General features: G+C 36.6%; 1 protein-coding gene across 3 annotated transcripts in view; it reads left to right on the top strand.

Moving 5' to 3' along the window:
* Window positions 1-153: 153 nt before the first annotated feature.
* Window positions 154-12901, top strand: part of rps6ka3b (ribosomal protein S6 kinase, polypeptide 3b) — a 40127-nt gene continuing 27379 nt past the window's right edge. For 2 of the 3 annotated variants that reach the window (XM_081352021.1, XM_081352020.1), the window contains exons 1-2: window positions 211-555; window positions 4770-4829. In XM_081352021.1, the coding sequence (XP_081208147.1) occupies window positions 493-555; window positions 4770-4829 (123 nt within the window). In that variant the 5' untranslated portion in view covers window positions 211-492. Of the gene's footprint in view, window positions 556-4769; window positions 4830-12901 lie in introns of all 3 variants that reach the window. The other variant, XM_081352025.1, reaches the window with a different exon arrangement.

The raw sequence follows: 12901 nt of genomic DNA, 5'->3' as shown, positions 1-12901 counted from the left end.
AATAAATGTATTTATTATAAAAATACGTGTTTACTCGGATCACAGGTTGGGGCATCAAATGCACTGCACTCTCACCTGTTCGTCTACGATGAGCCGCACAGATCTAGCCCCTCCTCTCTATCATTGATTGACAAGCACATCAACCAATCCGATGCGTCATACTGGAAGAAGCGGAAGTGAATATAGCGCGTAAACGTGTTTTTTTTTTCTGTCAAACGGGAAAGCGACGAGAGAGAGAGAGAGAGAGAGAGAGGGCACTGGCTCGAGATCAGGGCACGGTCATTATATTTCTATGGAAACGCTGCACTGACTGAAGAAGTGAGGGGAGGAAAAGGTGGCGGCGCTTTTGGATACGTTACGCACGTAACGGATTCCCAGCTTTCTCTGTCAGTGTCAAGAGCGTGGAAGCAAACAGGCATAATCTCTTCAAAGTAGCTCAGAATTGTTCTGTTGAATCTGATTCGTAAAACAAGGAACCTCCAAAAAGTGAAGATGCCCCTGGCACAACTAGTTGACCCTTGGCGAAAGATGGCAATCGGCAGTGCGGCGAGTGAGGTGAGTCTCCAACGCATATGAAGGTTAATATCACTGACATGTTAGTTATAAAAGCATTACTTCTCTTTTTTTTTTTTTTTTTTTTTGAGGCCGTTTCTCTGTGCCGTTGTTGTACAACCTGTTCCAGATCTTTATCCGATGTTGAAGGATTAGCGGTTATAAAGTATGACCCGTGTACTGTAATGTCTGTGCGAAATGCTTTTTAAACGATCCGTTTGCCAAAGGCCCTTTGCATTTTTTTCATTTTTTGACTTGTAGTTACTTTGTACATAGCATATGAGTTCACCTTGTTCACCGTGTTTTGTCAATAGAGACTTAAGTTTTATGAATGAGACGACGTAATGTTCATGAATCCATGTCTGATTCATGCCGGTGCAGTGATGATGATGATGAATCGGTTCATCTTTGGGAATCTTTCCTTATCACTGAGAAATGTAATCAGTTTAGTTAACCTGTGTGTGTATGTGTACATGTATTAGTGTGTTGGGAAGATCAAATGGACACATCTCTATCATTTTCAAACATTTAAACCAGGCAAGGTTAACTTTACAGTAGTAACGTAGCCTAGATTACTGTCAGACTTTCAAAATCCTTCATCACTTGAATTAAGATTATAATTTAATTTTGAAGCACAGCCACCACATAACCAGACTTTAGCACCTTTTTTTACTTTGAGGTCCTTCTGGGGTTAAATACTGACTTAAAATCATAACAAGAAATAGTTTTATAGCAATGATACTGTTTATGAAATCAAATCTTTGCATAGCCATGACAGGAAACACTGACATCAAACAATACCTCGAAGAAAAAAAAAACAGTTAATCTTAAAAAATAAAGCATTTACATAAACCCAAATTGGAAATAAAACAGTTACCAAATAAGCTTGTGTCCTATTCTGTGTGTGGTTATTATGCTACAATGCTGAAATAACTAATATTAGATCTGGCATGGTTACCAACCTTATTCAAGGAGAATAAAATGTATATATTTTCTGTCAGAGTGTTCATAAATACCAAGCAATACAGAGCTAAAATACATCTAGAATACACATTAGTAGCATGGTGTGGAAGGCGGGAGTAGGCAATACCTTTTCTACTTTATTTAATGACTGCTTACAGTTAACTGGAGGCTAAGTTTCATACTTGCGGATACTTCCTCAGGTTCAACATTGAAACTTACGATGTTGATAGCATTTTAATAGTTGGCAAACATATTTTGCACTGAATTGTTATATTTGCAACCTTTTCTAATTTCTGGATAAATGATTTTTAAATTTCATGCACTAGAACACATTTTTATCACTCGCCATGATGGCAACTCTCTAAAAGGTTGTAGCCTAAAGCTTTCAGCAGAAATGTGGATTGATGCAATTGTCAGACGTGGTGAGCTGCAAATTCAAACAAGAGAACCAATCAAAAGTATCAGAATCGCATCGCTTTACTAAAAGGCCGTGAATCGTGAACATCAAAAACAGGCAAAGCAACAAATTAATATTGTTCAACATATCCTAGCTTTTTATAGAAAATATTCTGATGTAACCCCCTTTGTAATCGTTAACATTTTCATAAGTAACTGTAATTTAATTACACTTTTTTTCTCAGTAATAACAGATTATAGTTATTTATTTTGTAATTAAATTATTTAACTCTGTTACATGTAACTAGTTACATCATGTAACCAACATTGATAGTTGCGTTGAGTCATGAGATAATTTTTTTTTTTCATTCCAGATAATGCAAAAGGGGAACTGTCCCTTTAAAGGGTTAGTTCACCACATGGACTATTTTAAAGACATGAGGGTTAGTAATTAATAAAATAATTTTCATTTTTGGCTTAACTAATCCTTAAAGGGGCAATATTTCCCCCTTGGAATTGATTTTTAGGGGGATTTCTTTGTTCTGAGTTTCTATCATTCATGTAAACTGTATCTTTTGACTAATCCTTTTTGATCTTTTAATCTGCATTTTTAAGTACAATCAACTTGGATATTTAAGTCATTTCAACTTAAATCACATTTAACTGACTTTAAAAAAATATTTGAATCTTGTATAACAAATAAAAGTTTACTTATTTTGAGTTAAAGCAATGTTATGTTGTCATAACTTATTTATCTTTTTTTTTTTTTACAGTGAGTGTCTAAACCCATTACTAGATAGGCCTAGAATATAATATACCGGTAATGAGATGTATCAAATGTTGGAGAACAAATTTTAAATCTTATAAATTTTAGACAGAATTTGTGCGGCTAAAGATACATTGGAATGAGTCCAAGGGTTACTTTACCCATAACAAAGTTTAAACATTTATGTACTGTAGTCACAAACCCTCATCGCTTTACCATGACTGTTTACTATCTTTTTTTTTTTTTACTCTCTGTTTCATTTTTGCAGATTTCCTGAGAATTTAATACCCCTGACTGTTTTTTATGATGATTTGCAAAAGATAAGGGTTTGCATGAAGTCATGCATGCAAATTACTGCAGGTTTATTAGGAAAAACTCACATTCAATCCAGCCTGCTCTGTCATCTACTCTGTAATGACACAACAATGTTCAGAAATTACAGCTACAACCCATTTGATCCACATGTAATAAAGTCTGCCGTAAAGCTGTCGAGATGGTATTGTAAAAGAGAAAGAGAAAAGAGTGGCAGGTAACACACTGTTCCCTTCCAGCCAGCAGATGATCACAAGCCATCTCTCAGTTTCACTCTCGCGTGACAGATCGGCCCGTCTGAGGCGCCACCCTGACTAATTAACCCTAAACAGTCAATGACAGCATGTAGTCTAACGAGACGTTCCTCCACTATCATTTGGTGCAGAGGAACAGACGTTCATATTGGCACAAGTGTGTGTCTGCTGTAGTAATCAAGGCTTTGTATCGCTCTTAGAAACTGATCCACACCGCGATTGTTCAATGTAGTCTCAGCCTCAGACGGACTGCCTACAGACCGCCCACAATCAGTTCGATGACTGTCTGATGATTCATATTTCACGAAAAGAAAAGCACTTGTGAAATTCACAAGGCTCAATCAGATATCTGACAGCAGCACAACATCCGGGAGTGTTGGGAAACAAAATAATTTTCAGGTACCTGGATGATGATATGGCTGTTTGATAAAGTTTGTCAGGTCAGTGAATAATGGTGCATTTGTAATTGACTGATATTAAAGATTTTGCGATTTATCAGTAACGGTTGATATTGGATATTTCATTTTTTATGCTCATTTAAACTATTTTTACATTTCGATCAGTATTGACGTGAAGCCCATTTCAATCGCACTTTAGTATGTTGTAATTATAACATAGAAGTTGAAAAAGTCAGAATTATGAGATAAAACAAATTATGACATAAAATTTCAGAATTATTAGATAAAACATTGACATAAAATATGATGTTAAAAAGTGACTTGTATCATAATTAGGACGTCTTTATCATAATTTAGACTGATAATTACAACTTTTTATGTCATAATTTTGACTTTTAACTTCATAATTATGAATTCGTATTTCAAAATTATGATTTACCAAAACATGATTTATTTCTTACGTTGCGGAAATAGGCTTTCATAGTCATCTAACACTGACTCAAACTTAATCTTTAAAAATGCTGATAATTTAATTACACTGTTATGTAACATACTAAACATTATAATATTTTGATGCCTAAGTAATTTATTTAGACAAAATAATAAATAGTATAACATTTTAATATTGCCTGTTTATTGGGTTTTGACCATAACATGAAAATAGTTATAAAAAATTATACATATTATATATATATATATATATATATATATATATATATATATATATATATATATATATATATATTATTTTTTTTATATATATATCTGAGGCATACAAACTATTCTGTTTTGAGTTCTGAAATTAAATAATAAGAGCTTATTACTTTTGGACAAACAAAATCTGACCTAAATTTCATGAAGATTGTTTATTATGGTATTATCTGGCACATACAAATACAGAACTTTGGTTGTTTTGTGCTGGTTGTTCTTCCTGTCTAAGTTGGCAGTTCTTCAGCCAGAATAAGCAGCAATGTGGACCAAGCATTATGCTGTTAGTGAAAGGTCTGACTATGCGCTACTGTGTTCGGTGCAGTTCAGACCTTTAACACATTATACATATTTTATTTTCTACTCGCAATGGTTCGTGAGACACTGATTTTCCATATTCACATTTCTCTCACATGACAGACGGAGCCCCATCATGTCTTGGAAGACTCGACAGGAGAAGATGAAAATCTATCATGTCAAGTGAGTGTCATGCCTCCCCCCTCTCTTCTTATGTCTCCCTCTCTCTTTAGTTGCCTATTTCTCAAACTCTTTCTACCTTTTTTAATCCGTGTCCTTCTCATCTTTTCATGACATGTCCCCTCATGGGCTTTGATCTTCTTATTTTTTAGCTGTTCAGTGTTTTGTAGCACTTGACATTACTCAAGGAGCTTTTTTTCAAGGATGCAGCATAGAGAAGTGGCTCTTCTATGAAGGTGGACTGAAATGTCCCTCCATGTACATGTGTATCTGTAAGGGGAGCTGGTGCTAAATGATAGCTATTGATCATGTGTTCCCCATAGAAGGCAATTGTATCGATTAGTCCTTTGATTGCCGTATGCATGTTGGAGAAGCTGGAAATCCGGCTTTTTACATGGACACAGTTTTACAGTCAAATTGAGTACTGTACTGTATCGTACTCATTGTGTTGGGCCCAGAATTCCTGTGTCCCAGCTGAAAAGATACCAACCTAGATAACAAAGTACTCATTGTTTTTGTTGGTGGGAGCGTTTCTATTCAAGCCGTAACGGTTGTTCTAGTTCAGGAAGGATTCTTCCTACACTCAGAGGCCATTAATGAGTTTCCATAACACGCATGTAACGAGTCCATTATGACATCATGCAGTCTGACCTCATACAGGAAACGACGAAGACTTTTTAGGTCTCCTCTCCCACTAAAACACTCCTCCAGTCTTCCTCCCTAGCTTGTGCTGAGAATCATTGATTTTTAAATGCAGGGCAGATGGACCTATGGATCTTGTTTGCTAAGAAAGCTGGTCCATCAAAAACATTCTCTAGAGTATTTGCTTTTCCCCCTGAACGTCCCCACACATAAGCACGCACTTAAACGAATAGAGTATCTGAAAGCTGCTCCTTTGCAAATGTTGTGATAGAAGTAGGTTAAATGCACACGGTTTCTTTCTTCGCACACTTGTGTTTGGCCTTGTATTGGAAAATGTCCTGAAAACACATCACAGTCACAGTAATTTACATAAAAAAAATGGTAAGCACCGTTTCTCTCTACATATTTTAAATTATATCTTTTTCATACATTACAGCGTGTCCTAATCAGATTCGATGCGATAAGATTCCAACGACAAGCAATTTGTTTGTCTACACCAGACTTGACACGATCAATAAAAAAACACAGCCAATCAGAAGAGCGTGTGGGCGGAGTCTCTCTGCAAGCGTACTGTATTCGTAACACTTTCAGTATGGCTATAAAGGTCATGGAAAATGATATTCAGTTCGCATTAAATTATTTTAACATAATCAGTACCTGACATTTGTAGTGCGAGTTGAAGTTCCAGCCACAACATCGCATAAATAGAAACAAATTATTTATTTTTTACAAGTATTTATTTATTTTTTGTCTATTTAGTAGACTGCTGTAGTTGTTGTTGTTGTTTTTTGTCTTTGCGTACGTGTGTTCAACCTGGACATGTTCCGATCCCTGTGTTTAATGGGGCGTATGATGGTAAACAGTATTTCAGTAGCATAATGAGAGCTAATGAGTTGGAGAGTGTGTGAATGCATTAGTCATGTGCTCTGTTAAATGGGCTTAAAGCAGCTCTCTTTCTCAGAACGGCAAATAAAACAGGAAGGAAGGAGTGAAAATGTGCTTGTTTGCAATCAGCCATTTAACTTTATCTGGAAGCCATTTAAGAGTTTATAAACGGGATCATATTTAAATTCATTCCCAAAACACAGATGCAAAACAGTGAATCAATCCAATTAGCAGCTCACTGGCTCCCCCTGCTGAATAAATATAGCTCATGTTAAAGTGATTCATTTAAATATAGATGTAAAGCATTTAGCAGACACACTTCCAAAGTGATTAAGAAAAGTAGTAGTTGTAGACTTTTTAAATAGTTTTTTTTTAATCCAATGCTTACACCTAGTACATTTCCCTGGAGTGACCTTATGTGCACACAGTAATGATGACTCACGAGTCTCCATAGTTCAGACTTTTTGGTGGCAAGCTGAGATGTTTATCCATCCACTGCACCACCGCTAGGTATATGCAGGAGAAAATCTACTGGAGAAATGCTGGTGAAAAATGACCAACACGTTTTGTACGACCAATGCAACTCCATCAGAGAAGAGGAGACAATCATTTTTTTTTTCTCCCATAATTCAAAATGAGTTGAAACGCTCGCTCACAGTCTTTACAACTATCCCCATATTGGGTAATTATGACTGTCCGTCGTCTTCCCAGGTGCCGTGATCAGACCCTGACACTGATGTACTGTATGTGTCCAGCATCATCCATGTCTATGTGCGGGGTGTGTGTGGTGTGTCGCTTGTTTGTGCTAATGTTTGGCTATGTCTCCAGATCTCTCTGGCAGATGGTATTTAATCTTCTCTGGCCATCTGGACTGACTTTTTCTCGCTTTGCGGACACCCACTCTTGCCTCTTTTTACCTCTCTCTCTCTCTCTCTCTCTCTCTCTCTCTCTCTCTCTCTCTCTCTCTCTCTCTCTCTCTCTCTCTCTCTCTCTCTCTCTCTCTCTCTCTTTTTCTGCAGTCATTTTGTGTGAGAGAGTGCCGAGACATCATGCTGTCTTGTATCTACTCTGACTCACTCTTCCAGCATGGCCCTGCACACCTGATTCACAGAACTTGCCTGACTGTGGTTAAATAACAACCTCAGCTTAAAAATGACTCAGAGAGCATTTTAATTTGCTACAGATTCAGTTATTAGCAAGGACCACTATTACTATTGCTTGTAGTTAAAGTTGCGGATTGGAATATTGTACTAAACAGACTTGAATGATACCTCATGCAGTTGCAGAGAAGTGTTATTAAAGGGTTAGTTCACACAAAAACCCTTCCAAACCCTTAAGACTTTCATTCATCTTTGATACAAAATCTGAGATAAAGTCGTTATTTTAGTTTTTTTTGCGCACAAAATGTATTCTCGTCGCTTGATAAATTTATGGTTGAGCCATTTCAACAATGTCTTTACTAACTTTTCTGGGCTGGCAGATATTGATTACCTAGCAGCCTATGAAGATTTCATCAGAAGTATCTTAAAGCTCCAATATGTAGGAATTTTGTAATAAAATTTCCGAAAATAACTTGCACAGTGTGATATATTTCCTCCAGTTGTGTACTTACAATATCTCAAAAGTCTCCAAAGATTTTTTATTTCAGAGAAATTCCGATTTTAAATAACTGGCCGTCCCGGAAAAGAAATGTCGCGCCTCAGTGACGCAATGTCCGCTCTATCCTTTTTTTCCGGTGTGGACCATGTGATAGGATATTCCACCACCGGATTATTATTTTTTTTTTACAACAACTTTATTGAGGTTTTTTTTCTTATCACAATAAACAATAAAGACGTCTGACAAAGAATAAAAAAAGAATAACATAAAAAATATGACCCACCACACCGGAATATCGCATGGTCAAATGCGGAAGTGGTGTTTATAGCGTTATAGCCATAGACTATATGGTTATAGCTGTTATGGATCACAAACTCTTTGGCGAGTATTGAAGTGCCAACAAAACGAAAGCGTCCATATTCTGATACACGCGGAGTCGCGGACTGTGTGACAAACGGAGGAATAAAACCCGGATAAATATCGGCAGGCGTTTTCGAGATGGAGAGAGCTGCGCGTCTATCTTGGACTTGACAGAGACTCTCTCGCGAGTGTGCAACTGTCAATAATAGCACTTATAAACAAAGTTATATTGCTCTTTGTACTTTGGTAAGGCTTTTTATCACGTGTGGTGACCGAGATTATGGCAGTACAATTAAATACAATCGGATATGATGTTAAAAAAATATATTTAGTCATTACTTGCAAATGTTCGTTCAAATTTACTTTTAGATATTGGTTTGAACACGTTAAACAACACGGCATTAACCATAAAAACGTAAAACTGCACAACATTAACCAAACAAATCATTTGACAAATAGCTGTATGTTGTAACGGGATAATATAGCATAACATTTCACGTTCCTTGCAGTTCATTAATTATGATGACATAAAATAATACGATCAGACATACAGGTAATATAAAAACGAATAAATTACCTCATCTGTGATCATGATTCATTAATTCCATGTAGATATATCGCTAGATGGTGAAAACGCATTAAAAACGACATCTCCCATCGTCACCTCCTTCATAGCGTCATCAAGCTTCGCCTTTGTTATTGTTGGAAACTGCGCCCTCTTGTGGTCAAATACCAAAGTCGCATACTGGAGCTTTAATTTGTGTTCGGAAGATGAACGAAAGTCTTACGCCCGTTTCACACATACTCCGTGTGCAGTGCATATGCGGTGCGTGTTGCAGTGCGTATGCAGTGCAGGAGCAGCAGGCGCAATAGTGCTTTCACATATGCTGCGTTTGCAGTGCGTAACTGATTCGCTGCTGTTATACCACGAATACATACTCACTATTTGTATTTCAAATCCAGAAGTTATCAGCAACTTTTATTTAAAAAAAGTTTTTTTTGTCAGCATTGCGATTCTCTTTGTACACATATACACTGTTTAATAGACGTATTCACGTTTAAACACAATTTAAACAACATATTATTAAAAGCATTACTTCTATATAGTTATATATTAAGTTGCTCAAGCAAGTGGTAAAAATGTTTTACCATGTAGGCTATACTATTAAAATCGCATAGCCTACATTTTAAATTAAAACTTAAAATTGACAAAAACAGCAGACTCATACCCTTGCCTTTCTTTTGCATAATTTAAATCTTTATACAATAAATCTTGCATGTCACTAATAACTTGTTTTTCCACCTCCACGAATGAGACGAGTGTTGTTCATTATGTTGTCTTATTGAAGTAAATGGTATTTTCCCTTGATTTACCCCGGTCTTAACGTCTCAGCATTCCGATTGTCTTTGTACGCATATACACTCTTTAACAGACGCACGTTTATACACAATTTAAACAACGTCAGCCTATTATTCAATGGATTACTTTTACTTATATTAAGTTGCTCAAGCAAGTGGGCAAATATTTAACCATGTACTTTATATTAAATCGCAAACATTTTAAATTAAAACTTAAAATTGACAAAAACAGCTGACTCTCATGCCTGTTCTTTTTCATTTAAATTTGAATACAATAAATCTTGCATATCACTAAGAACTTGTTTTTCCACCTCCACGAATGAGACAAGTGTTGTTCATTATGTCACCTTGTTGAGGTAAATTGTAGCTTTCCTTGCTTTACCCCGGTCTTAAAGTGAAAAAAAAAAGTATTTAAATACATTTATGTTGAGATTACTAAATTTTATTTAATTAATCGCATTTATGGTGAAATTGCTACATTTTTAGGTCAATCTGCGTTCATTTTGACCACGAAACATGCACTGTCACTTTAATGTCAATTCAGCGCGTGCAGCACAGCAAAAATAGACTCGGTGCGGAAACGATCGCTGCACTGCTGTATACGCACCGCAACTGGAACGGATCGCCGGACTGCATCCGTGTGCAGTGTGAAAGCTCTAACCTGTTAACATGGGTACGGAAAAAAATACGCACCGCATACGCACTGCAAACGGAGTATGTGTGAAACGGGCGTTACGGGGTTGGAACAACATGAGGGTGAGTAATTACTGACAGAATTTTCATTTTTGGGAGAACTAACCCTGTAAGGTGACTGGACATACAATTTCACTTGGCAAATCATGCAAACTACTTGACTTTTTAATGTTACATGGTTACAGCCTTGCCCAGAACACATTCTTCAGAAAATAAATATAACTTTTATTGACAGTGATAGCAAAGAGTTGAAAATGGGACATTACTCTGACCAGGCTTATACTCATGACGTGCACATGAGCACCATTGTTTTATGTGTTTTGTCGCATTTTCAGTAAACGCACAAGCTCTGCTAACCGTTTTTACCATTTTTAAAGTAGACCATTTTTTTTTACTTCTATTTGACTATTGATGTAAATATAGAATGTATTTTTTCTTTCAAGGCAAACTAGATCCCATTAGAGAGTCTGTTGAGTGCACTGTATATACCCGTATACAAACACAGTAAACACTTTCACATTAAGATATTTATGTAAACCTTTGTTTTTTTTTCAGGTTTACATTTTATTCCATTGCTGTGTTTCTTCCTGTTTCCCACCGAAATCAGTCCATCTATTTTCAGTAATAGGCCATATGATCCTGCAGCAATTGGTATAAAATACCCGTAATGCCCTTTGAATTGATTAACAACATGGTCCTGTTTACTGACAGATCTATTAAGACCCGTTTGCACGTGATGCTGATGGCGTGACCAGGCGATGATTCAGTCACAATCCCTCCCCACCCCATCCTCCATTACAGCGGCATCGTGATGGGTCACAGCTGGTGACTTACAGTCCTCTAATGCTTGAGGATCAATAGAGCGTGCTGGGAGTGATGGCCCTCTCTGCCTGTTCACCGGGTCTGTGGATCTATGTGCGTTACATGCGCGTGCACACACACACACACAGAGGTTATGCTGGGTAATGCCATTAATTCTCACTAAAGGTTTCCTGTGGATCTCTCATTGTGATCACTCTTTCCTCTAACGTCCCACATAACCTGGACACAAAAGCGGTGTGACGACACTTTGTATGTGTGAGAGAGCAAGAGTGGGTGTGTGTCAGAGACGTGGCGTGTGACTGCGCAGAGATTCGAGACCCTCGGAAATCTAAACTCTGCTCTTTGTTTCGGGCTGAATAAGTGTGGGAGAGTTGATTAATCTTCATTCCTTAAGGACAGGCTCTCATTATCACGGCAGACTCAGAACCTTACAAGTGGGGAGGGGGTTTGGTCAGGACCTGGAAGGTCTTCTGTATCTCAGGTGATGATGAGGGGGCACCAACAATGATTTGCCCTACCTTTGCCGCTTGACCGTATACATTTTTAGCAACAAATATTTATGTGTGAAGGGAAAAATATAATATATATATATATATATATATATATATATATATATAAATAAATCAGTCCGCATATATATATATATATATATATATAGATGGATGGATGGATGGATGGATGGATGGATAGATAGACCTAATATACACTACCGTTCAAAACTTTGGGCGGGGGAAATGCTGTAGGATGCTGTAGTAAATGGATTTAAAATAGTTATTGCAAAGAAGGATTACTAATGTAATTTAATCCTGTTCTTTTGAGGTTTCGATTCATGTCGATTTCGATTTCATTCGGATCATGTGACACTGAAGATGTAATGGCTGCTGAAAATTCAGTTTTGCTATCACAGGAATACATTCATTTAAAAAATATATTAAAATAGAAAAGTTATTGTAAAAATTGATGATATTTCCCTATATTTCTGTTTTTACTGAATTTTTGAGACTTGTTTCAAAGGCTGAAATTTTACCCCAAACATTTAAACATATAATATAATATAATATAATATAATATAATATAATATAATATAATATAATATAATATAATATAATATATAAAAAAAATACTAACACTGTATGCATCAGGTAAAAAGAAATAATCCCATGTAATAATATTATTTTATTGCAGTAATTGTTGGACAGCTCTGATGTAAAAAAAAATATGGTATATTGTGCAAACGTCTTTTTAACCCCGCTATATAGATCACATTACATGGATGTAATCAAACAAATGTAAGAGAGCTAGAACGCTAGTACTATTTCAGACAGGCAATGATAGCTTTGTCAAGTGGTCTGAAACTCTCTGACATTGACTTTGGTCCATTGGGCCATTCTTATCATTAAGCCCTGGTCTGCACTGCCAAGATGAACACATAACAGAGGAATGTGAAAAAACAAGGAAAGTAAAGTGGCAGCCAGAGAGGAAATTGAAGGCAGAGGAAGAGAAGCTGTTTTACTAGAGAGATTGTGGAGGGGGGTGGTTGTTGAAATGATATTGAGATCTAGAAAGAGGGATCCATTAATCTTGTCGCTGTTGGCTTTAGTGCAAATGTCTCCTTCACCGGCACTCACTCTGCAGTTAAAACGCCCTCCATCTCCTATACATCAGTGGCCCAGTGCCACAAAGACAATAATTGTGTATGACTCCAGTGAGTGTTT

Source organism: Scardinius erythrophthalmus (assembly GCF_964197995.2).
Source record: "Scardinius erythrophthalmus genome assembly, chromosome: 22".
Lineage (NCBI taxonomy): Eukaryota > Metazoa > Chordata > Actinopteri > Cypriniformes > Leuciscidae > Scardinius > Scardinius erythrophthalmus.
The sequence above is the reverse complement of the archived record's forward strand: the minus strand, read 5'-3'. Positions and strand labels throughout refer to the sequence as shown.